This window comes from Cucurbita pepo, chromosome LG16, assembly GCF_002806865.2.
Source record: "Cucurbita pepo subsp. pepo cultivar mu-cu-16 chromosome LG16, ASM280686v2, whole genome shotgun sequence".
Classification (NCBI taxonomy): domain Eukaryota; kingdom Viridiplantae; phylum Streptophyta; class Magnoliopsida; order Cucurbitales; family Cucurbitaceae; genus Cucurbita; species Cucurbita pepo.
The window spans coordinates 6,149,317-6,173,254 of record NC_036653.1 but is presented as its reverse complement, the minus strand read 5'-3'; the positions used below and the strand labels follow the sequence as shown (position 1 = coordinate 6,173,254).

The following is a 23,938-nucleotide window of genomic DNA, read 5'->3' as shown; positions in this document are numbered from 1 at the left end:
ACACACCATTTGCTTTGTGTCTCTATTTAAGAATTTCACAACCTCTTCCCCTTCCCCCTCAGGGAAAGCTAGCCCACCGCTCTAGTTTCCCAACCCAACCCCCTTCTCCAACCTTCGTAATGGAACCCACCGGCTACACCAATGGCCACGTTTCAGTGGATGGGCTTTGCCTGAAGGATCCATTATACTGGGGGGTAGCGGCGGAGGGGCTCAAAGGAAGCCATGTTGATGAGGTGAAGAGAATGGTGGAGGAGTACCGACGGGCCGTGGTCCGGCTCGGTGGAGAGAGCCTGACAATTGGACAGGTGGCGGCAGTTGCCTTGCACGACGGCGGAGTGCGAGTGGAACTGAACGAATCGGCGAGAGAAGGAGTTAAGGCTAGCAGTGATTGGGTGATGGACAGTATGAAGAAAGGAACTGATAGCTACGGCGTCACTACTGGGTTCGGTGCTACCTCTCACCGTAGGACCAACCAAGGCGCTGCGTTGCAGAAGGAACTTATTAGGTACTTTTGCCTAATTAATTAATTATTTTATTAAATTATATTTATATTTGTTGAATTTCGAGAATTTATATAATAAGATTGTCACGATGTAAATTAAACTACTACCGAGAATTAACCACAGTGAAAGTAGTTTTTACTGGACGCGGGAGGGTAAATATTGTGAGTAATTAAATAATTCGTATTCTTTTTTTAACATTTTATAGTTATTTATTTATTGCTGAGTTTACTGACTTTTGGATGGATTATTAATGTCATAAATGCATTTATTATAGCTGACTACCTTCCTTTTATTTTAAGTGAAATCTGTTTGTTGTCAAATTCTGAAGCATAAATTGAAGATCCAATTTTAATTTTGATCCATTTATAAAATAATTAAATCAAAATCAAATTGAAATTACATAGCACGTGGGTAAAAGAATGAAGGTAAAAACTATTTATAAATAAAAATAAAAATTTATTTAGAATCATTTAATTGGATTAAAGATTATAATTTTGTGATTTTTTTTTTTTTTTTCCTTGAATTGTGAAATGGTTGTATTTGAATCAGGTTTTTGAACGCCGGAGTATTCGGGAATGGAACGGAGACGAGCCACACGCTGCCGCACACGGCGACAAGAGCCGCCATGTTGGTCAGAATCAACACCCTTCTCCAAGGCTATTCCGGCATCAGATTTGAGATTTTGGAGTCCATAACAAAGCTTCTCAACCACAACGTGACACCTTGCCTTCCCCTGCGTGGCACCATCACGGCCTCCGGTGATTTGGTACCCTTTTCCTACATCGCTGGTCTCTTGACTGGCCGACCCAATGCCAAGGCTGTCGGCCCAGCCGGTCAGGTGGTTGACGCTGGAGCAGCCTTTAAACTTGCCGGCATCGGCGGTGGGTTCTTCGAGTTGCAGCCTAAGGAGGGTCTTGCACTTGTGAATGGCACGGGCGTTGGGTCTGGTTTAGCGGCTATGGTTCTGTTTGAAGCCAATTTATTGGCTCTTTTGTCTGAAGTGATATCAGCCATTTTTGCTGAAGTAATGCAGGGGAAGCCAGAGTTCACCGACCATTTGACTCATAAATTGAAGCACCATCCAGGCCAAATCGAGGCAGCTGCCATTATGGAGCATATTTTGGAAGGGAGTGCTTTCGTTAAAGACGCTAAGAAATTACATGAACTAGACCCACTTCAAAAGCCAAAACAAGACCGTTATGCTCTACGAACATCACCTCAATGGTTAGGCCCTCAAATTGAAGTGATTCGACACTCGACGAAATCGATCGAGAGAGAGATCAACTCGGTGAACGACAATCCATTGATCGATGTTTCGAGGAACAAAGCTATACATGGAGGCAATTTTCAAGGAACTCCAATTGGAGTATCCATGGACAATACTAGATTAGCTCTTGCCTCAATTGGGAAGCTTTTGTTTGCTCAATTCTCTGAGCTTGTGAATGATTTCTACAACAATGGGTTACCTTCAAATCTCTCAGGAGGAAGTAATCCAAGCTTGGATTATGGATTCAAAGGAGCTGAAATCGCCATGGCTTCCTATTGCTCGGAGCTTCAATTCTTGGCGAATCCTGTCACCAATCATGTTCAAAGCGCAGAGCAACACAATCAAGATGTAAACTCATTAGGACTAATCTCTTCGAGAAAAACAGCTGAGGCAATAGATATCTTGAAGCTAATGAGCACGACATTCCTAGTGGCACTCTGCCAAGCCATAGATTTGAGACACATAGAGGAGAATATGAAGAACACAGTGAAGAACACTGTGAGTCAAGTGGCTAAGAAGGTATTAACCATTGGAGTAAACGGAGAGCTTCATCCTTCACGATTCTGCGAGAAGGATTTGCTCAAAGTCATCGACAGAGAACATGTTTATGCTTACATTGACGACCCCTGCAGTATGACATATCCATTAATGCAGAAGCTAAGGCAAGTTTTTGTAGAACATGCATTGAACAATGATGATGATCTGAAGAACACAAACGCTTCAATCTTCTTAAAGATTGGAGCTTTCGAGGAGGAACTGAAAACCCATTTGCCTAAAGAAGTAGAAAGTGGAAGATTAGCCATTGCTAAAGGGAAAGCGACGATTCCTAACAAGATCAAGGATTGTAGATCATACCCACTTTATAGATTTGTTAGAGAAGAACTGGGAACGGCGCTGTTGACAGGGGAAAAGGTTAGGTCACCAGGGGAAGAATTTGACAAGGTTTTTACTGCAATTTGTGAGGGGAAGATCATTGATCCTCTGCTTGAATGCCTTGAGCGTTGGGATGGGACTCCTCTTCCTGTAAATTAAGAACTGTTTTGTGTGTATTATTATCATCTTCATGCCTTGTTCTTATCAATTGACTGCCTTCAGCTTTTGTCAAATCCCATTATTTCTCGTCTCTTTCTACTGTATGATTCCCTAAAGAATGTAATGAAAGTTTTGGGCTTATGATATGCATATTGTTACTTGTTTGGACCATTCCTGCTACAGTTTCCAAGTATAAAGCTCTCTCATCAATCATCCAATGGGTTAAAATGAAAGGGAGAGTAAAAATAGTTGAGGCTAGTTTGTATAGCAGTCCAAACCCATCATTAACAGATGTTTTAAAACGAGTGTCGTAAAGAGAAATTTTCACACCTTATAAGTAATGTTTCGTCTCCTCTCCAACCGAAGTAAGATTTCACAATTTGTTCCTTTTAGGGCTAGATTAAGCCCACCACTGACAGAAGTCCAATTAGGAGTTACAAAAAAAAAAAAAAAAAAAAAAAAATTTGGATAGTTATAGTTGGGAGAGAAGTCCCGCTAATTAAGGACGATCATGAGTTTAGGAATACATTCATTGGTATAAGATCTTTTGAAGAAAGAAAATACAATGTTACAACTAAAGCATACAATCATTGGTATGAGATCTTTTGAAGAAAGAAAATACAATGTACGAAGATTATACTCAAAGTGGACAATATCATACCATTGTAGAGTTCGTAGTTTCTAATATGGTATCAGAGACATGTCATTGACTTAATTATAATCGTGTGTATTTTGTTCCAGTGCTCTAGAGAAGAAGTCGAACCTCGATTAAGGGGAGATTATTCGAAAGATATGTGGATCTCTGAGGGACTCTATAGTGTATTTTGTTTGAGTGGAGGATGGACAATATCATACCTACTTGGAAATCATATGTTCTTGATATCAACAACATCATACCATTTGCGAACACATTGAAACAATCTCGAATCCCTCGCTACTCTCCCACGCAACCCCATTTTTCGGTCTGTCCATTATGGAAGATCAATCCAACACTGAAATCTCTTTTCATTTTTGTGAAGATCGAAGCGGTAGTTTATACAGTGGAGAATTCCTTAGAACGCGATCTACCCTCCCCAATTTCAAATTAAAATGAACAGGAAGAGCTCATCAATCCAAAATAGTTCAGAAATTTGGGCGTTTCACCAGAAACGGAGAAAACTACATTCGAATTCACCCGCAAAGACATTACAAATCTCAGAAAATCATCAACAAAGGAAAACATATCAAAATCATCAAAATCGTCAAAACCCTAGAAACCGACTCGGCTCTCATGATTCATATCAATTTCTACCCTAAACTCAAACTAGGCGATTCAAGAACAGAAGAACAACGGTGTGTACCTGGGCTTCAATGCCGGCTGGATCCAATGCCGCCGGCGAACCATTTCGGATTTTGCGGAAGCGGGAATTGAACAGACGAGAGTAAGTAGTAACTATTTTATTTTATTTTTTTAAAATTTTATTTTTTAACGCCCGATATATCCGAAGATTGGATCTTGGGGTCACGAAATTGATGGAAAAAATATTATAGTTAAGATTCACATAGTAAAAACATTTTTAAAAAAAGAATCATAATAAGAACAACCCTTTTAAAATTGAAATGAAATTATGAGTTTATAATAATCAGTGGCCCATACCCTTTTATGGATCAAAATAATTACAACATGACTTGATGCCCCCAATCTGTTTTATTGTTTGTATGCACATAATAGTCCAAAACTAGTTTTTTTTTTTTTTTTTTTTTTTTTTTTTTTTTTNTCTTTATTTTATATTTTTCTTTAAAATATTATTAAATTTTTTAACGTCTCACTAATATTTAAGTTAAAAAATATCGATAAGTTTTTTAAAAAATTACAAATATAAATCGTTATATATAGGTATTTTTTAAATATAATACTCACTGTCAGAATATTTTTAAATTTAAAAAAAAAATTATAAAATTTAACCGTAAAGTTAATATTATTTTTAAAAATTTATAGATATTTCTTAAATATGATACTAATTTAAGAGTATTTTTTATTTTTTTTAAAACAAAAGTTAATTATAAGAGTATTTTTGAATTTTTTTAAAATAAATATAAATTTTTTCATAGGGTAAAGAATATTTTTAAAATTTTAAGATGTTATTAAAAAATTTAAATCACAAGAGTTATTTTTTTAAAAAAAGTTAATTATAAGAGTATTTTTGAATTTTTTTAAAATAAATATAAATTTTTTCATATGGTAAAGAATATTTTTAAAATTTTAAGATGCTATTAAATATTTTAAATCACAAGAGTATTGTTGAGACAAAATACGAGGTTTATGATTATTATTTTTATTAACTCAGCATATTTTAATATATGATATTCGAAACTTATAAATTAATATATAGACAAATTAAGCAATATAAGCCTAAGTTAATTTTGTTAGACGTATGAAATTGCACTTTGCTTTGGGCTTCTCCGAAAAGTCTTATATCAATGGAGTTGGTATTCCTCCCTTATAAACCCATGATCATTCCCTAATCAATGGAGTTGGTATTCCTCCCTTGTAAACCCACGATCATTCCCTAAATTAGCCGACGTGGGACTTTCATCATCCAACACCTCCCCTCAAACAAAGTGTGACTCTCCTTATTGGAGGCTTGACTCCTTTGGAGTCTTAGTCATTTTTGACTGCCTTTGTTTGATATTTGATGATTTACCAATCTATTGGCATGACTAAGTTTAGGGCATGACTCTGATATCATGTTAGACGAACACAACTCTACGCAATGATATGATATTATCCACTTTGAGCATAAACTCTCATGGGTTTGTGGTATCAGAGCCAGCAACTCTATTGGTATGTGGCCTTTTGGGAAGCCCAAAGCAAAACCATGAGAACTTATGTTCAAAGTGGACAATACCATAGCATTGTGGAGAGTCGTGTTCGTCTAACAAATTTGTTAATAAAACGCCCAAAAGCTTTAATTTTATTGGTACGAAAAAAGCTATAAGCAAGCGTTACAAGAGATGATCATTATTCATGTGACTAAACAAAGATCACACACAGTTTAAGCATCGGACCAAGTGACGGGTTCTTCGCCGACATTAATATCAAGTCCCAAAGCGTGCCACACAGCATCTGAGCCATCCACAATATTGTTGTGGCATGGCGGCAGATGAGCATGCTCCTTGTCGCATCCATTCACAGAATCGCACTCATCCACCACCTTAGCCAACACCGACCGCCCATTTGTAGCCGTAATTTGGATCATCTTCCCACATCTCGACCCCCCATTGTACCAACCTGTGGACAGCGCCACTATTGGGTCCGAGTTGTCATGGAACTGCCCGTCGCACTCCGATGGGTCGCCTCCACTCCCACCTTCGGTAAAGTCGTTATTTGTAAGCACGGCTCGTGTAGAGGATGTCACCGGCGGCGAACACTTGAACTGAGGGAATGACTTTCCCTTGCAGTGCAATTTCCCAATAGAATGACACCCTTTGCTTGAAGATGCCAAACCCCATCCTCCACCACCACCTCCTCCTTCCTGCCACGGCTTACCATAAATATCATATTTGTCATTTTATTATAGGCAAATATTCTTACCTGTGTACATATGTGAGTGTTGAGGTTGGGATCGTCCGAGCATTTCTCGTTTATGCAAATCAATTGGCCTTCACAATCGGTTAGGGTGCGACATGGGTCGTTGCAAGAAGAGATGGCTCGATTGAGGTGGGGTAGAGAAACAAGCAATAGAGTAAGAGATGACAACAATCCCAAGTTACCCATGAAGAAAGGAGATGTTTTGTTTTGTTTTTTCAAGTGATGTTTGTTTGGGTTTATATAATAACCCTACAGCCGCCCATGGATTCTTGTCAACTCTGTAAGGCCTCAAAGGTCTGTGTGAACATGCCGATTGCCGTGGAATATACTGATCCACGAATAATCATGTTAAGAACTGCCCATTATAATGGACGTGTAATACATGTCATGTTGATACTCATCAATCATCAATCATTGGCTTTTTGTTTGTCTCACTTTCATTTCTTTAATCAAACTTGGTGGGATCGAGAATCCATCGTTGTTCCATCGATTATGTAACAGTCCAAGTCCACGACTAGCAGATATTATCCACTTTAACCCTCTCGGTACAGATGTTGTCCGCTTTGAAAAAGTTTCCGCACCCTTATAAGGAATTATTCGTTCCCCTCTTCACCCTCACGGTGGAGATGTTGTCCGCTTTGAAAAAGTTTCCACACCCTTATAACAATCCAAGTCCACGGCTAGCAGATATTGTCCACTTTGACTCGTTACGTATCGTAGTCAGCCTCACGGTATAGTTATTGTTTTCTTTTACCCTCACAGTACATATAGTGTCCACTCTTACCCGTTATGTATCGTCATCAGTCTCATAGTTTTAAAAGGTTTTCACACCTCTATAAGAAATTTTTCGTTCCCCTGTTCACGAACGTGAGATCTCATAATCCAACCCCTTGGGAGACCATCATCGCTGGTACATCGTTCAGTGTCTGGCTCGATACCATTTGTAACGGCCTAAGCCCACCGCTAGCAAATATTGTTCGTTTTGACCCATTACATATTGCAGGTAGTCTCACGATTTTAAAACATGTCTATTAAAGAGAAGTTTTCATACCCTAATAAAGAATGATTCGTTCCCTCTCCAACCGATATAGGATCGGGAGATAAATTATTAGAAGAAATCGCTACTTTAAAGTTTTTACTTTATTTTATTTAACATAAAGTTTAAATTTTTATCATTAGGAGTAAATGTCAATTATCTTCAAGTTATATTTCTTACCATTATTTCTTAGCTATAAAAAAGTCTATTATAGCGTTTTTCGTTAGCTATCATATCAATTTAAGCTGAAACTTCAATTATATTGAAAACAACGAACTTAAACAAGCTTCGATAACTTCGATAGAAAAAGATAAAATAGTTCATCGCAGGAGATGATGATCAAAGACTAGCCATATCTTTACGCTCATCCTACAACATTATTACATTATTTCGACCATTTTATTGTAATTAAGCATCCGACCAGACGACAGGTTCTTCCCCAACATCTATGTCGAGTCCCAAAGCATGCCAAACTCCGTTTGAGCCATCGACAATATTGTTCCGACACGGCGGCTGATGAGCATGCACCTTGTCACATCCATTAATAGAATCACACTCGTCGACCACCTTAGCCAAAACCGACCTTCCATTTCTAGCCCTAATTCTAATATTCTTCCCACATCTCGACCCTCCATTATACCAACCTGTGGACAACGCCACAATTCGCTGAGAATTATGATGGAACTTACCATCACACTCCGACGGTCCCCCACCGTCGCCACCTCGGCTAAAGTCGTTGTTCGTTAGGATGGCTCGAGTCGAGGAAGTCACTCGAGGTGAACACTTGAATTGGGGGAATGATTTTCCCTTGCAATGCAAGTTCCCAATTGCCTCGCAACCGTTGCTTGAAGATGGCGGGAACTTTCCTCCTCCGCCCCCACCGCCGCTCGAACAAACGTGCGTTCCAATGTCGGGATCGTCGGTGCATTGGCCGTTAATACATATCAACCGCCCTTTGCAATCGTTTAGGGTTTGACATGGACCATTGCATGAGGAGATAGCTCGGGAAGGGCTGGGAAGGGACATAACCCAAACAAAAAGGGCAACCAACAAAGCCAATTTCGACATGGGAGCTGAGCTTTTAAGGTTAAGAAAAGAGATGGTTTTTCCAAGTGAGTGATGGCTTGGCCTTTATATAATGGGACCAATTTTATGTTTGGTCCTTCAACTTTTAAGATTTTGCAGTTCGACCCATGATGGGAATTTTGTCATCGAATTCTATGCATTTGGTTCTTCTTGTTTGCCGGTCTTGTCTTTATTTGTTTTTATTTTTATTTTTTTATTTAGATCCTTGGAATCATAGTTTAAAATGAAAATAAATAATAACGGGTGACGTGTGAAATATATCTACTCCGATCAAATAACAAATTTGGCCTCTATAACTTGAGGGGAGAGTTTCTTTATAATTAATGATTTTCAAGTTTATGTTGTTAATAAAACGTCAATATGATATTGAAAGGAAAAAATATACTCTTCTCCTAAAAATGCTCAACGACTAATAACTTATCTAGAAATTGCAACTGTTCAAGCCTATCGCTTGTCTGTTTTGACCCGTTACGTATTGTCAATGAATGATTCGTTCCACTCTCCAACCGAGGTGAGATCTCACAATCTATCCCCTTGGGAGTCAGCGTCCTCGCTAGCACACCGCCCCTGGCTCTAATATCATTTGTAACAGCCCAACCTCATAGCTAGCTTATGTTATCCTCTTTGAGCTTTCCCTTTCGAGCTTAGCTTCCACACACTTATAAAAAATGTTTAGTTCCCCACTTCAAAGTTGATAGAATGATTAATAACTTCACCTATAAATGACTAAATCATGCACCAGATAAACTTATTGATTTATGTTCATGCTCAACATTTAGTGAAAGTAAAAGTAAGGAGAGAAAGAACACAAACATTGGTTTAGTTACAAGACCGAACTTGGTAGGTTGTACTCTCGACCTTTGAGGACTCATTATTTGATAGGCCACGGACTTGAATACGATCCCCTAGGGATCAGAGCCGATCGGATTCAAGTCGTCCCGTAACAATTACAATACTTAAGTGGTTCAATAGAGTTTTAGTTTGTTGAGAATTATTGGGAGTGAGTCCCACATTGGTTAATTTAGTGGAAGATCATAAGTTTATAAGTGAAGAATACTATCTCCCTTGGTATGAAGCCTTATGGGAAAGTCCAAAGCAAAGACATGAGAGCTTGTGGACAATATCATACTATTTTGGAGAGTTTTTAAAAAATTTACTAATATTATGCGTCGGACCAAGTAATTGGCTCTTCACCCACATCTATATCGAGTCCCAAAGCGTTCCATACACCATCAGAGCCATCGACAATATTGTTGCCGCAAGGCGGATGGCTTTGGTCGAGGAAGTCACCCGAGGCGAGCACTTGTACTGCGGATGCGATTTTCCTTTACAAATCAAGTTGCCAAAGGGTTGACAACCGCTACTTGAGGGCGGCGAAGATCCGCCGCCGGTGGAACATACGTGGCTCCCAACGTCGGGATCGTCGGGCGCAGTCGTTCAGGGTCTTGCACGAGCCGTTGCAGGAGGTGGTTGTGAACAAGAGTAGCAGCAATGCCAATAGAGACTATATTTATTACTTATAAACTCATGAACATATTCTTAATTAGTCAATGTGTGACTCCTTCCCAATAATCCTCTCCTCTAACAAAGTACATCAAAGAGCCTTTCCTAAGATCTATAGATCTCTCGAATAGTCTTTCCTTAATCGAGACTCTACTTCTTTTTTAGAGTCCTCGAACAAAGTACACAATTTGTCACTCTTGACTACACTTTCGTGGTTCACAATTTTTTTGCTCGACGCTTAGGATTCGATTTACATGACTAAGTAAAGGGTATGACTCTCATACTATGTTAGAAACCACAAATCTCTAGAGGGGTGGTAAACCCAATACCACTAANTTTTTTTTTTTTTTTTTTTTTTTTTTTTTTTTTTTTTTTTTTTTTTTTTTTTTTTTTTTTTTTTTATATACACAATACCATCTATTTTCAATTAATCAGTTAAAAATACTAAGAGGAATGCATTTCATAATCTCTAAATAACATTTTTCTATTATCTTTTAATAAATCTTTAAAAACATCAATTTCATTTCTCATTTTATAATATTTATTTTATTTTTGTTTTCTTCCATCATTTACATTTTCAAAATTATCCAAAATCCCGACATTAATTTTAGGAATTTTTTTCATAAATGAATAAAAATTATGGTAATTCGTTAATAATAGGATTAATTAAAAAGAATAAAACAGAAATAATGACGATGCTGAAGGACGTGGATGTTCTATTCAGTCTTTTCTTTCTCTCTTTTGACTGCTACTCTTATCTACGTGGCATATATATATATATATATATATATTATTATTATATTTAGAATTTATTTTTATTTTTTTTGGATTCCACTCCGCGAAACACACTCCCTGTGCAGCGATGGAACTTGGAGCATCTTTGTTCTATCTCGATCCAATCGAAGGTGAATGCGCAATGCTGTCCATTTTCCTCTGCTTTCTTTTCTGTATCTCATACTGCTGATTGCAATACCCGATTCCCGCGAATGGTAAGCTTCTCTACTTTTCGCGCTTTCCGCCGGATGGCTTCTACAAGACTGTTTGGTTGGTACCAAAATGTTGGGCTATCGGTAATGCCATTCCTTGCGCAATCCATTAGAACTCACTCTCAGCTTAAAATCGGAGCAGTTGAAGGCCATTCATGGATAATTTCGTTCGGAATACGATACAGTGATTGTGTTACTTCTTTTATTCTCTTTTATCGCCATCCTTTTTAGTTTCTCATTCGTATTCTTTGTCCTTCTCGATCGTTGATTAGTTTGATTCAGTATCTTTTGGATTATTTTCCCTTCTTCGGTTAACTTTGTCTTACTGACGAATTTCTGTGAGTTTGAGCTTACTGTTTCAATCCTCTGTTATTCTAACAATGTATGAATGTGCTGGAGTACTTATCTATTTCTAGCTGCTATAGAATGTAATCCTCGAACTATGTTTTGTGTTTCTGTGAATATTTTGAGCGTATTGATCGTTAGAATTGGTGGAGACAATGTCACTGGTCTTTCACGCATTATTCACAATCTTCCAATCATCGAATGAAATATAATTCATCCGCTTGATCCTGTGTTTTCCGACTCATTCTCACCTCGCTTCATTAATCGAACTGCTTGTTACTTGTATTAGTTCTCTGTATAAACAAGTCTCAATCGTGTTAGTAGATTTGATTTTAGTTATTTCATTTGCTGTTGACGTGAAATATTAGCAACGACTTCCTGCAGGTTAAAGGCCACCTTAAAATGTATGCTCCAACAAACCGAAGGATGAATTTGTATTTATCTTCTTTCTATTAGAGAAATCTCCATTTACACTTTTGGGTGCTCATTACAGGTAATACAATCTAAGTGCTTGACAGTGGAAAATTGCATTCATTGATTCATTGGAGGGAGGGAATTAGTCGGAGAAGTATCTCTTATTTAATATTTTGTTTTGATTGTGTAATTGGAACAGTACATCCTGATTTAGGAATTTTTATTTGGAGATGATTACTCACGAGCAAGATCCTGATGTCGTTCGATGGGGCCTTGAACTCTTTGATGGCAATCCATTTTCTAATTACGGGTATTGCGGAAATGTTGATCATGATGAGATACAATACTATCAAGGACAATGTTTTGATGCAGATAGTTATGACAAGATATGCAACATAGAAAATAGTGAGCTTATTGCTCAAACTCTCCAAGAACTCTCACAGCTTGCAGTGGCAGAGCCAGTATCCTTTGATGAAGGGATAGAAAATGTACAACTTTCCATGTGTCCACAAGATTGGTTTACTCTGTCCATTAATACATTTGGTTCTGGTATGCGGCAAAAATTAAAATTTTAATGCAGAACACATTCGAGGCTCAATGCCTAGCTTCTATTTTCTATGTTTAAAATTAATTGCGTTTTTCAGAGCATAATAATGATCTGGAAGAGGAAGATGATAGTTCATGTGCCATGCCTGTCGAGACATCCTACAGTGGGGATGACTGGTCATATTCTTTAGAGCTGACTGATGAGTATGCCCTTGATGGAGAAGTGGGAAAAAGATTGAATCAGATGGTCTCAATTCCTGTAAGTTATGCATTGAATGAGAACTCATATTTACTAGAGTGCTATCAGACGCTTTGCATGTGTGCATATGTCTTCTGCTGAGAGTGGTTGATTTCCCCGTTAATTTTATTTCTGGGGATGATTCTTCCTTTCGTTGGTCAGATTACTGGAAATCTCTTCTGGTTCTCATGTTAATCTGTTGAACTTGAGCCCTTCTGTTGAAATCTGATGTTTTCATGTTGTTTATGTGAAATAATTTTTTGTTTGTTTAGCATTCTCCTTTTTATTGTTAACAATTAATAAATGGTAGGATGCAGTTGGTGGTTTAAATTACTGTCGCTGCAAGTTGAAGTACGCACAAATTTTTGATTTCCTTTTCATTGCTCCTTTCTTTTTGAAATTTGTACTTTTAGGGGTTCTCTCGTCAAAAGCTCTTAGGCCGAGGCTCTTAAACTATGGTCATAGTGGAACTGATAATTTGAAAGAGGAAATTGGAGATAATGCATGTACCTATATGGTGATTGGGATGGTTTATACTATGACTTCTAATTTTCTGATTACTTGCTAAAATGGTCTACTAAATATTCTAAATGTTTTTAGTACTTATTTTGAGTTTTTGTAGCATATTCCAAAAATTAATGGAGAAATTCCTTCTGTTGATGAAGAAGCTTTAGATCATCAAAGACTATTGGACAGGTGGTGTTTCTATGTTCGTCTGATACCCCTTTTCTTGCCTGTCCCAATCTCACTCTCACACACGCTCATCTCTAACTTCGAATAGCTACAGTTATTTTTCGTAGCTTAGCAAGAATATAACATGCTACTATTTGGTGCCATTGCGCCGAACTAATCTGCCCCCTCCCCCCCTTAGACTGCAGCTATATGATTTGATCGAGTTGAAAGTACAAGGAGATGGTAATTGTCAGGTTAGCTTGTTCTACTTTGTCATCTTAAGCTCTCTGTCTGCTACGGAGTCACTGGTGCAAATGTTTGTCTTATTTTATGGTACTTATGATGATCACTCTGTCATGATTTTAGATATCTTTAGCTTTAGCTCTTCCCTTAGTAATTTGAATTACCTACGGCTAACTGCAATACCTGTTTAATTACATTTGAGGGCTCTACGCGAGCTTTTGAGACATGCATCCTTATTTTTGTTTTGTTTCCAGTTTCGTGCTCTGTCAGATCAAATTTATCGAACTCCTGAGCACCATAAATTTGTGAGGGAGCAAGTTGTTAACAAGGTCTGGCGTATTTATATTTAAATGTTGCTTCTGAATTTTTCTTTTGTCCTATAATTTTATGGCCATTTCTATTGTAGTGTTGAAGTTTGTTATAATGAACTATTTTAACTCTCAGCTAAAGTCATGTCCAGAGATATACGAAGGATATGTTCCCATGGCCTACACTGACTATCTGAAAAAAATGTCCAAGTACCCTTCTGACACATTTCACGATTTGTTTCTTCTCTTTGATTGTTTGATTGGGGAGATGGCTAACTGGACTCTTTGGTCTTGGCATTTCTTTGGGTTGATCACAGGAGTGGGGAATGGGGCGATCATGTCACTTTGCAGGCTGCTGCAGATACGGTATGTATGGGCGACAAGCTATCGTGATAAGATTGGTTGGCTACTTTATGAATCATGATTCAGCCTATATTGTATGCATAGCAACTAAATGAAAGCATAACTAATAACTGCTTTGGGTTCTGTTCCTTGTACTTGCAACCCTTTCTGGAAAGACGGCATTGTAAATAATTAGTTCATCAAATCCTAATAAGTGGTTATACTGTGGTGCAGTATGGTGTTAAAATTTTCATGATTACATCATTCAAAGATACCTGCTACATTGAGATTCTTCCTAACATTGAAAGGTCCAAAAGAGGTACATTCTAATTTATATTGTTTCGTTTTTTCTAATCGTTAACAGCAATTCATTGAATATTTAATACATTAGATTTCCTAAGTAGAGTTACCATCTTCTAATAAACTCTCCCTGTACAAATGTAGATTATATGAAATACACAATTGCTAGTTGACCCTACACCTTTTGTAGTCGGGAGTTTAGAATATATAATGTTGAAGTATTCATAGAAGATTAAACTTACAGTAACTCTTTAGCTTAAATTTTTTTGGTGAATAATGATTTAACATGGTATCGAAGTATGAGGTTTGTGTTCAAATTTTAGTAATGTTATTTTTACCCAATTGATATTGATAATTGCTTATTTAGTGTTAGACAAATTTTCATGCCTACAAATGAGAGAGAGTTGACGTTTTAACACAAGATTAAATTTATCGAAATTCATTAGAGTAAACTTATGGCTTCAACCATGATTTAACTTATAATATTCTAGGTTGGTGGACCAAGGGGGTTTAAGTCACTCGAAGCTAAGACTCACTGCCACTATGTCCACAGGGAGTTTATATCCTAAACTTGTGATTCCTTTAGTGGAGAAAAATGTCGTGGTGACAAAATGACTTGGATATCTCAACTGAAAGCTTTCTTTCCTTTTATAATAAACAATTGCATCAATATGGGGTGCTAGAAAGCAAGGGTCAAAAGCATGATGCATTTTGATAAATGAAATGTACAAAAGAAATGGGAAACGACTTTTCATTTGTCAATAATCTATCAAATATATAATAGCTGTAGAAGAACATGGACAAAACAAAGCAAAAGGAGGCAACGCAAACACCAGGAAGAGGCATTAAAAAACAAGAAGTTCTCGTGTCCAATCCTTTTGCCTATCAGTCACTAGAAATCTCTTCTAGTCACTCTCTCAATCTGAATGCAAAGCATGGCACAAATATCTTAAACAAAAGTGCTTAGCCTTCCTTCTAAACTTGTTGGTAAATCAAAGTTGAAGGTTATATTCTTTATTCCTTCTACGACAGCAATCTGGAAACAAAAAATGTGGTGGATTTTATATTAAAGATAGGTAGAGAAAAGACACCAAAGGGTGAGTATGATCCTCTTCATCACCACCCTCTTGAAAAAGGCAGCACCAATTTGGTGAAATTTCTCTCAATTGGTTTTTCAACGGAAACATATTAGTATTGATTCCTCTTAGGCAGATAGCTCGAATGAATATCATGCAGCTCAAAATTCTTTGACAAAGTTAGAATACTCTGCCATGAAGGAGTAATAAACCAATGATTCAAGATTAGTCACTAAGTCTCCATTGATTTTAGCCGAGGTTCATTATTCACCTGCTCATCTACTGTTGCAAGATTGTAGTATCTATAATCAAATAGGCACCGTCTAAGCCTGTTTGAAGATTGGTTGGAGCCCAATAAGAAAAGCTTGAAGTGGTGGATGGTCATCACGTCCGAAAATTTGAACCAGAACATTTCATTAGGTTTGGGTGGTGTAACTACTGGCAAGTGGCGCCACAGTGCTAGAAAGGTTGCATATAAACCACATGAAGCCTTTCACTCAAACCACAATGCAGAGGTGGTAGGCACTGCTTTGCTAACATGGTAGAGTGCTATCCTAGGTCTTATACAAAATGTTGACAAAGCTTTCCAATTGTTAACAACCGTGGAAAGGTTGTAGTTACAAACAATTTCCTATGGGTATAACTCCACCAAAAGGAAGTTAGCTGCACATTTTTTACAAAAAAACTCAATAGAAGAAGACTTATCTTCGAAGACTCTTTGGTTCCTTTCTAGCCAAATAAGCCATAGTAAAGGCTGAGCCCAACAGTTCCACAAAATGTTAGCTTGTTTGGACCAGTTACATGTCGAGAAGACTTCCACCAACCAATCCTCAATAGACTTCAGCAAGCAGTCACTAAAGCCGAAGATATTCATCAGAAAAAACCAGCCACTACCAGTAAAAGGACAATGGAGAAACATATGGTCTGGGGTCTGTTAGAATTGGTCAATCCATTAGAATAGCTTGAAGTTAGTCATGCCATAAGAATAGGCTTACTTCGTTAGTTTCCTATGAAATCGGATCTATTAGTTAATCTTTTGCCAATATAAATAGAATATGTCCTCAATAGTGTGAGGCACAGTTTTGCATAAACTTGATATGGTATCAGAGCCGAAATAAGATCCACGAGATCCATAGCCTCTGCTGTTAGACATGTCAATCCCAAACAACACAATGTCTTCTCCGTCGATCAGTCAGGTGATTAGTGTTAAGCTTACACAAGAAAATTATCTACTGTGGTCTACCCAAATCCTTCCCTACTTGCGTAGCCAAAACCTTGTTGGTTTTGTGGATGGATCCATGCCTGCACCAAGCCAGACGATCGCCGTTGAACCAAGTGAAGAAACAGGGAATCGCAAAATTATCATCAACCCTGAGTTCACAGTCTGGTACCCCCAGGACCAGCTGGTACTCAGCCTCATCAACTCATCAGTCACTGAGGAGGTTCTCAGCACGATGGTTGGAATCACCACTGCACGAGAAGCCTGGATTACGCTGGAGCGACAATTTGCTTCCACATCTCGAGCAAGAGCAATGCAGATCCGTATGGAACTCTCTACTATCCAGAAAAAGGACATGACAATTGCTGACTACTTTCGTAAAGTAAAACATCTTGGTGATACACTTGCTGCCATTGGCAAGCGAATAGAGGATGAAGAACTCATCGCCTACATGCTGCAAGGACTTGGTCCAGATTATGATCCTCTAGTCACAAGCATTACAACCAGAACAGATGTATACACTGTCAGCGACGTGTATGCTCACATGCTGAGCTATGAGATGCGGCACTTGCGTAAGGGTACATTTGAGCAACTTTCATCTGCTAACAATGTCAATAGGATATCCATTCGTGGAGGTGCCAATGGAGGTCGAGGTAGTCGCGGTCGTAGTCGTCAGTTAAATAGTGGTCATGGACAATCAAGGCGTACTGTGAACAATCCTGGACGTCAACCATCAAAGACACAAAGCAGCTCAGGCATTGTCTGTCAGATTTGTGGTAAGCCCAATCACGATGCTTTGCAATGCTGGCACAGATTTGATCAGGCATATCAAGCCGAAAATAATCTCAAACAAGCAGCTTTGGCAACAAGTGGATACACTAGTGACACAAACTGGTATGTTGACACTGGAGCCACAGATCATATCACCAATGACCTAGAGAGGCTTACCACCAGAGAACGCTACACTGGCACCGACCAAATTCAGGTTGCAAATGGCGCAGGTTTGTCTATCTCTCATATTGGGAATTCATTAATTTCTGGTTCATCTCTTGTTCTGAAACATATCCTATATGTTCCTAAAATCAATAAGCACCTAATTTCAGTACAAAGACTAGCATCTGATAATAATGCTGTTGTAGAATTTCACCCAAACTATTTTTTGGTTAAGGACCGAGTCACGAAGAAACTCCTGCTCCACGGTAGATGTAAGAATGGCCTATACGTTCTACCGCATAATTTCAGTCAAGCCTTGCTGACAGCCAAACTTTCGAAAGAACAATGGCACAGAAGGCTAGGGCACCCTGCATCTCCAATTACCATTAGAATTCTACAAGATAATAATTTAGCTATAGATACTAATATTCCCTCTTCCTCAATTTGTAATGCTTGTCAATTAGGGAAAGCACATCAATTGCCATTTGGTTCTTCTCAGCATGTATCTACAGCACCCCTTCAATTAATTCACACTGATGTATGGGGTCCATCCATTGCGTCAGTAAATAATTCCAAATATTATGTTTCCTTTGTTGATGATTTTAGTCGTTATGTTTGGATTTACTTTCTGAGATGCAAATCTGATGTTGAGTCTGTGTTCCTTCAATTTCAAAAACATGTTGAAACTATGCTAAATACCAAAATTCGCTCCGTCCAATCAGATTGGGGGGGTGAATACCATCGGTTACACAATTATTTCAAATCCACAGGCATTGAACATCATATCTCCTGTCCTCACACACACCAGCAGAATGGGTTAGTCGAAAGAAAACACAGACACATTGTAGAAACTGGCCTTGCTTTACTCGCTCAAGCCAACATGCCTCTATCCTACTGGGATGAAGCTTTCAACACAGCTTGCTTTCTTATAAATAGAATGCCCAGCCGAACCATACAACAAGACACACCACTTCATAAATTGTTTGGTAAAAGTCCAGACTACTCCATGCTTAGGGTGTTTGGCTGTGCTTGCTGGCCTAATTTAAGGCCTTACAACAACAAGAAACTGAGTTTCAGAACTACTAGATGTATATTCTTGGGTTATAGTTCTTCTCATAAGGGATATAAATGCTTAAATAGAAGTACAGGACGTATTTACATCTCTAGAGACGTGGTTTTCGATGAAAATATTTTTCCTTTTGAAGAATCTAAGCCACCAAACAAAACCACAAATCCACATCATCCTGTTCTACTTCCAGCCTTAGCCAAACTTGCTAGTTTTTACACTGAAAATGCTCTTACAGATATTGAACCAGTTGTTAGTAATTCCCATATGAATGATGGTCAAACTGATAATATTGCTAGTGACAACTTGTCTGGTGTCAGCTTATCTTCTGCAGATAATACAAGAAGTTCAGAGGAAATTGCAGAATATGAAGCTGAGAGCAGTTCGATCAATGCTCAAAACCAAACTCATGAACATGTGTCTGATCAACCAACTGAAGCAGCTAGTCAACATCCAATGCGAACAAGGTTGAGAAATAACATTGTACAAGCTAAACAATTCACTGATGGAACTATCAGATATTCAGAAACCTCAAGAAAATTCGCAAGCGCTGTAACTATCACAACTCCGATCATAGAGACTGCTACTGAACCTCGAAACCTGCAGGAAGCCATGCAACATCCAAGATGGAGAGGAGCAATGAATGATGAGCTCTCAGCGCTAAAACGAAATGCCACTTGGGATCTAGTTCCACCCAAACCTGGAATAAATCTCATTGATAGTAAATGGGTGTATAAAGTGAAAAGAAAAGCAGATGGGTCAGTTGAAAGATTAAAAGCAAGATTAGTTGCCAAAGGATTCAAGCAAAGATTTGGTGTTGATTACACTGATACTTTTAGCCCTGTGATCAAACCGTCAACAATCAGGGTCATTCTTTCGCTAGCAGTAACCAAGGGCTGGAATATGAGACAAGTTGATATCCAAAATGCATTTTTGCATGGAATTCTGAAAGAGGAAGTGTACATGCGACAACCACCAGGATTTCAAGACTCAGCCAAACCAAAGAATTACATATGCAAGCTCAAGAAAGCCCTTTATGGCCTGAAACAAGCCCCAAAAGCTTGGCATTCAAGGTTGACTGGAAAACTTATTGAGTTAGGCTTCAAGGCTTCAGTAGCTGATTCATCTCTTTTTATTCTCAAAAACAGAGAGATAACTATCTATATGCTCATCTATGTTGATGATATAATTATTGTGAGCTCCTCTGATCAAGCAACCGAAAGGTTGATTCAGAAATTGAAAATAGATTTTGCAGTAAAAGATTTGGGTGGTCTTGAGTATTTTCTGGGTATTGAAGTCAAGAAAACACGAGATGGTATCATACTGTCACAGAGACGATATGCCTTAGATTTGTTGAAAAGAGTAAACATGGAAAAATGCAAACCTATGTCTACACCAATGGGTTCTGCTGAAAAATTATTCAGAGAACAAGGAATACCCTTATCAGCTGAAGAACAATTCAAATACAGAAGTACAGTGGGAGCACTACAATATTTGACAATGACTAGGCCTGATTTGGCATTTGCTGTCAATAAAGTGTGTCAATATCTTCATACACCTACTGATGCTCATTGGGGTGCTGTGAAGAGAATTCTTCGTTATGTTAAAGGCACACTAGCATTAGGAGTGAAAATTCAGAAATCAACCATGATGTTGTCGGGGTTTTCTGATGCTGATTGGGCTGGTTGTCCCGATGATCGACGTTCAACTAGCGGCTTTGCTGTATTTCTTGGAGCAAATCTAATCTCATGGAGTTCCAGAAAACAGGCTACAGTGTCAAGATCAAGCACCGAAGCAGAATACAAGGCCATTGCGAATCTTACTGCAGAAATGATTTGGATCAAGTCATTACTGAAGGAACTGGGCGTGTATCAATCAAAGGCTCCTCGCCTCTGGTGTGACAACCTCGGAGCTACATATTTAACTTCAAATCCAGTATTTCATGCTAGAACGAAACATATTGAAGTTGATTTTCATTTTGTTCGAGAACAAGTAGCACGTAAAGCAATGGAAGTTCGGTTCATTTCATCAAGTGATCAAGTAGCTGATATCCTGACAAAACCACTGTCTAAAACTCCTTTTACTACACATTGTAACAATCTCAACATGTACAAGACTTGTTGGGATTGAAGGGGACTGTTAGAATTGGTCAATCCATTAGAATAGCTTGAAGTTAGTCATGCCATAAGAATAGGCTTACTTCGTTAGTTTCCTATGAAATCGGATCTATTAGTTAATCTTTTGCCAATATAAATAGAATATGTCCTCAATAGTGTGAGGTACAGTTTTGCATAAACTTGATAGGGTCTCGTTTGATTTGCAACTCGCTATGCATTTTTCACCTACTTTTTCCTCAGCCATCAATTCTGTTCCCAATTATTATGAGCCATGTTCCCTAATATGAATATGATATTCCCTACCCCTAGATTTTCCCTTTTTGCACTTTCTCATGTATGTTGATGTAATAGGGGCCTATCATTCATCCTCAAAATGCAATCAATTATTCTGTCAATTACTATAACCACACCATGATGGTTGTGGGCAGAAAATCTTCAACATGTTGATCAAAATTTTAGCATGGCTTTTGTAGATGCCAGCTGTAAAGATGGATTATCCTGATATTCAAAATTTTGATGTAAAAATCCTCTTTGGCATTGGGGCAGTAAAGGCTTCATGTATGCTCTTGGTTACTATTCGTTCATAAAATTCCCACACTTTCAAGTCTGAACAGTTTCTTTGGCATTAGGGATACGAGGGATTTATTCACTTTCTTTTTGAATTCATCTGGCACTAGTTTTCTCTATTAGCAACACTGTCATCTCATGAATAGCTTAGCTTCTGGAAGAAAAGGCGTTTCAGTATCTCCCTCATTTACCTAGCTAACACCCTCTCCTGAAAGGACCTATAGAATCAATTCTGTGTAAGAAAGCTGAATTTTCATCCCCTTTATTCATTGATCTAAGCTTATTTATCATCGTCTGAGCATTATTTTCTCTCTTAGCAACGTGCTGAGTGTTACAATCTTTCGCATAATATCCATAAAAAATGGGTGACTTCAAATGACCCTCTATTTTCCCCTTAGAAACTCTGACAGAGATGCATGCAAATGGATGCTAATGAGTATGAAATTTACTATTAGAACCTGAAGCAATTGGTTGCTGTAAGTTCTTTTAAGTGGTGGTTTATTGTTTGGTCAGTAATGTGCAGCTAAGATCACGTGTTTACCAGTATCCCAACTGAGAGCAGTCGATCATGCCCAAATTCCTCTCAGCCAGCTACTTAGGAAAGTTATGTGTATTATATTTTAAAATTTGAATAATCCAAAATGTTGACTTAGAGAGTATTCTTAGCTTTGAACTTTTCAAATATGGAAAGGTTGAGCGACTTATGGCTCGAAAGCGGTGTAAATATTGAGTATATACAGATCATAATGTTGAAGAAGTCTTTTTTCTCTCCCTCATGCTCACTTATTACTGAAAGGACTTTCTAATTGGATGTATAACTTGCAGTTATTTGCTTGAGCTTTTGGGCTGAAGTGCACTATAACTCAATATATCCTGAAGGAGGTGAGCTCTCATTATCATTAGTTTGATAGTTGACTGTTTCATTTACTTCTTTGTCAACGGCAATGTGATGCTTAAGTTATTGGATCCTTCACCTTTCCTTAACCGTATGTAGCTAGTCCTTCCAAGTATTAGACGTGTTCAGTCTTTATGTGAACTCATCAAAACTGATAGGCTTGATGAGGTCTTAATACCTTTTCTTTCCCAAATTATTGTCTTCATTAATTCTATGTTATTTCCCAATACCTTTGTTCAGCAAGATTTTGTTGTTTGGGCTGATGGCATTTCAAATAGATTTAAATACTATTTTGGTTGCTGTACTTTCGTTCATTTTGATTATTTTACTTTCAATTTTTGTTCATTTTAAAGATCAAAATGAACCAGAGATGTAATTATAGGATCAAAATGAACAAAAGTTGAAAATAGTGACATCAAATTATTTGTATGAATAAACTTAGACTTGCCCTATTTAACAAGGAACCTGTTGGCTTGTGATGAAGCTGGAAAGATGTAGTGCTTAACCTCTTCCAGCACGTCGTTCATAATTATTCACACAAAGTTTACAACTTAATGGTATTCTTATTAAAAATTTCCTTCAGAAAGGTGCCTTTTCATATGCTTGGCATATCTAGAGTGAAATTATGATTAAACTAATAGTGATTGATAAACTTTTACCAGGAAACTAAATGAATTAAGTTGGCATCAAACACAAGCTTCATCAATTTAGTACTCTCTCTCTAGCATTCGGATAAGGCTAATCTTCCAAGTTTTGTAATTCTTGCTGGTATTTATTAACTCTTAAGATTGTATCTATACCACACTGTTTGTAAAGCCAATAGAACTTCGTGCATTGTGTGGTTTTCTCCAGATGTTCCCATGTTGGAGACGAGGAACAATAGGTGGTGGATGCTTCAAAACGAGCATCATCTGGAATGACGGCTCAGATAGCAATTTTCAAATATTTGCTAATCACAGTCTTCACCAAGCTTTATGGACATTTCAGTCCTAGTTCGATCCATAAGAGTTCAGCAACTTGGTTCCTTTATGCTGCCATGCTTTTTGATTAATGTGTGCATCTATCTCTAACATTTTCCTGGAATCTTTTCGTTCCCCCCCNCCCCCCCCCCCCCCCCTCATTTTTTGGGTTCAAGTAACTTTAAAATTGTAACCTCAAGCAAATGCTAATTATGTCATGCTATTTTCTGCCTCTATGTACTCCAAGTCTCAAATCATTATGTGCAGGTTCTCTCTGTCTTCTCCAAAGACACCCCATTTCGCCCATTTGAAATTAACCTTTTTTAAGTTTTACTATTTCCACTCTTGCAACTCTCATTAGCCTCTCCTTGTGGGTACATATGCATTTTTAGGGTTTGTTTGAAATTTAGTTTTTATTTTCAAAACAGCCTATAGTAGTTGAGCTTGGTTTTCTCCCTAAAGTCGTTCATAAGAAGACACTATGGGAGAAAAGAGCAAAGTTTGATAAATCTAAAGAACGAGAATTTGATGCTTCAAGTTCAAATCTCTCGAAAAATTCATGTTTTCGAATCAGATATATGAATAAAAAGATGAATCAATCTATAAAGACTAATCTATAAAGACTATTTCAATTGGGTGAGGAAAAAATGAAATGATTTTATTCAACCTTTGAATTCAAAAAAAAAAAAAAAAAAAAAAAAAAAAAAAAAAAAA

The 23,938-nt window shown here is 37.8% G+C and overlaps 4 protein-coding genes and 1 non-coding gene across 9 annotated transcripts; 3 read left to right on the top strand and 2 right to left on the bottom strand.

Annotated features, from left to right (window-relative positions):
* Window positions 1-32: 32 nt before the first annotated feature.
* LOC111777486 (phenylalanine ammonia-lyase-like) lies at window positions 33-2,972 on the top strand. Its single transcript, XM_023657114.1, has 2 exons — window positions 33-505; window positions 1,053-2,972. Exons 1-2 carry the CDS (start codon window positions 120-122, stop codon window positions 2,800-2,802), a joined length of 2,136 nt encoding a protein of 711 aa, XP_023512882.1. The 5' UTR covers window positions 33-119; the 3' UTR covers window positions 2,803-2,972.
* A 2,865-nt stretch (window positions 2,973-5,837) lies between these two features.
* On the bottom strand, window positions 5,838-6,559 carry LOC111777488 (kiwellin-like). Its single transcript, XM_023657116.1, has 2 exons — window positions 6,377-6,559; window positions 5,838-6,317 (listed from the first exon to the last, which is right to left on the bottom strand). Exons 1-2 carry the CDS (start codon window positions 6,557-6,559, stop codon window positions 5,838-5,840), a joined length of 663 nt encoding a protein of 220 aa, XP_023512884.1.
* Window positions 6,560-7,817: 1,258 nt separating this feature from the next.
* LOC111777487 (kiwellin-like) lies at window positions 7,818-8,477 on the bottom strand. The gene has a single exon (XM_023657115.1). The coding sequence runs from the start codon at window positions 8,475-8,477 to the stop codon at window positions 7,818-7,820; it is 660 nt and encodes a 219-aa protein (XP_023512883.1).
* A 2,340-nt stretch (window positions 8,478-10,817) lies between these two features.
* Window positions 10,818-23,377, top strand: LOC111777215 (OTU domain-containing protein DDB_G0284757-like). Of its 5 annotated transcripts, XR_002812360.1 has the most exons (13): window positions 10,818-10,903; window positions 11,714-11,822; window positions 11,943-12,292; window positions 12,388-12,548; window positions 13,150-13,223; window positions 13,399-13,453; window positions 13,697-13,771; window positions 13,887-13,960; window positions 14,068-14,116; window positions 14,327-14,411; window positions 22,196-22,252; window positions 22,928-23,033; window positions 23,118-23,205. XR_002812360.1 is itself a non-coding variant. In XM_023656697.1 (12 exons), the coding sequence occupies exons 3-12, from the start codon at window positions 11,974-11,976 to the stop codon at window positions 23,183-23,185; spliced, it is 1,017 nt and encodes a 338-aa protein (XP_023512465.1). In that variant the 5' UTR covers window positions 10,818-10,903; window positions 11,714-11,822; window positions 11,943-11,973; the 3' UTR covers window positions 23,186-23,377. The 5 variants fall into 5 exon arrangements, 4 of the variants coding, with proteins under 4 accessions (XP_023512465.1, XP_023512467.1, XP_023512466.1 ...); XM_023656697.1 differs by lacking the exon at window positions 22,928-23,033 and having other exon boundaries at window positions 23,118-23,377; XM_023656699.1 differs by lacking the exon at window positions 22,928-23,033 and having other exon boundaries at window positions 11,698-11,822; window positions 23,118-23,377.
* LOC111777927 lies at window positions 17,109-17,244 on the top strand. Its single transcript, XR_002812450.1, has one exon. It is a non-coding gene; the product is annotated as a small nucleolar RNA Z247 (small nucleolar RNA).
* Window positions 23,378-23,938: the final 561 nt, after the last annotated feature.

Coding starts and splice junctions, on each gene's coding strand:
- LOC111777486 (XM_023657114.1), top strand. CDS start 120: ATGGAACCCACCGGCTACACCAATGGCCACGTTTCAGTGGATGGGCTT. Junction 506..1,052: donor TTGCAGAAGGAACTTATTAG/GTACTTTTGCCT, acceptor TATTTGAATCAG/GTTTTTGAACGCCGGAGTAT.
- LOC111777488 (XM_023657116.1), bottom strand. CDS start 6,559: ATGGGTAACTTGGGATTGTTGTCATCTCTTACTCTATTGCTTGTTTCT. Junction 6,318..6,376: donor ACACTCACATATGTACACAG/GTAAGAATATTT, acceptor AAGCCGTGGCAG/GAAGGAGGAGGTGGTGGTGG.
- LOC111777487 (XM_023657115.1), bottom strand. CDS start 8,477: ATGTCGAAATTGGCTTTGTTGGTTGCCCTTTTTGTTTGGGTTATGTCC.
- LOC111777215 (XM_023656697.1), top strand. CDS start 11,974: ATGATTACTCACGAGCAAGATCCTGATGTCGTTCGATGGGGCCTTGAA. Junction 13,772..13,886: donor GGGAGCAAGTTGTTAACAAG/GTCTGGCGTATT, acceptor TTTAACTCTCAG/CTAAAGTCATGTCCAGAGAT. Junction 14,117..14,326: donor TGCAGGCTGCTGCAGATACG/GTATGTATGGGC, acceptor ACTGTGGTGCAG/TATGGTGTTAAAATTTTCAT.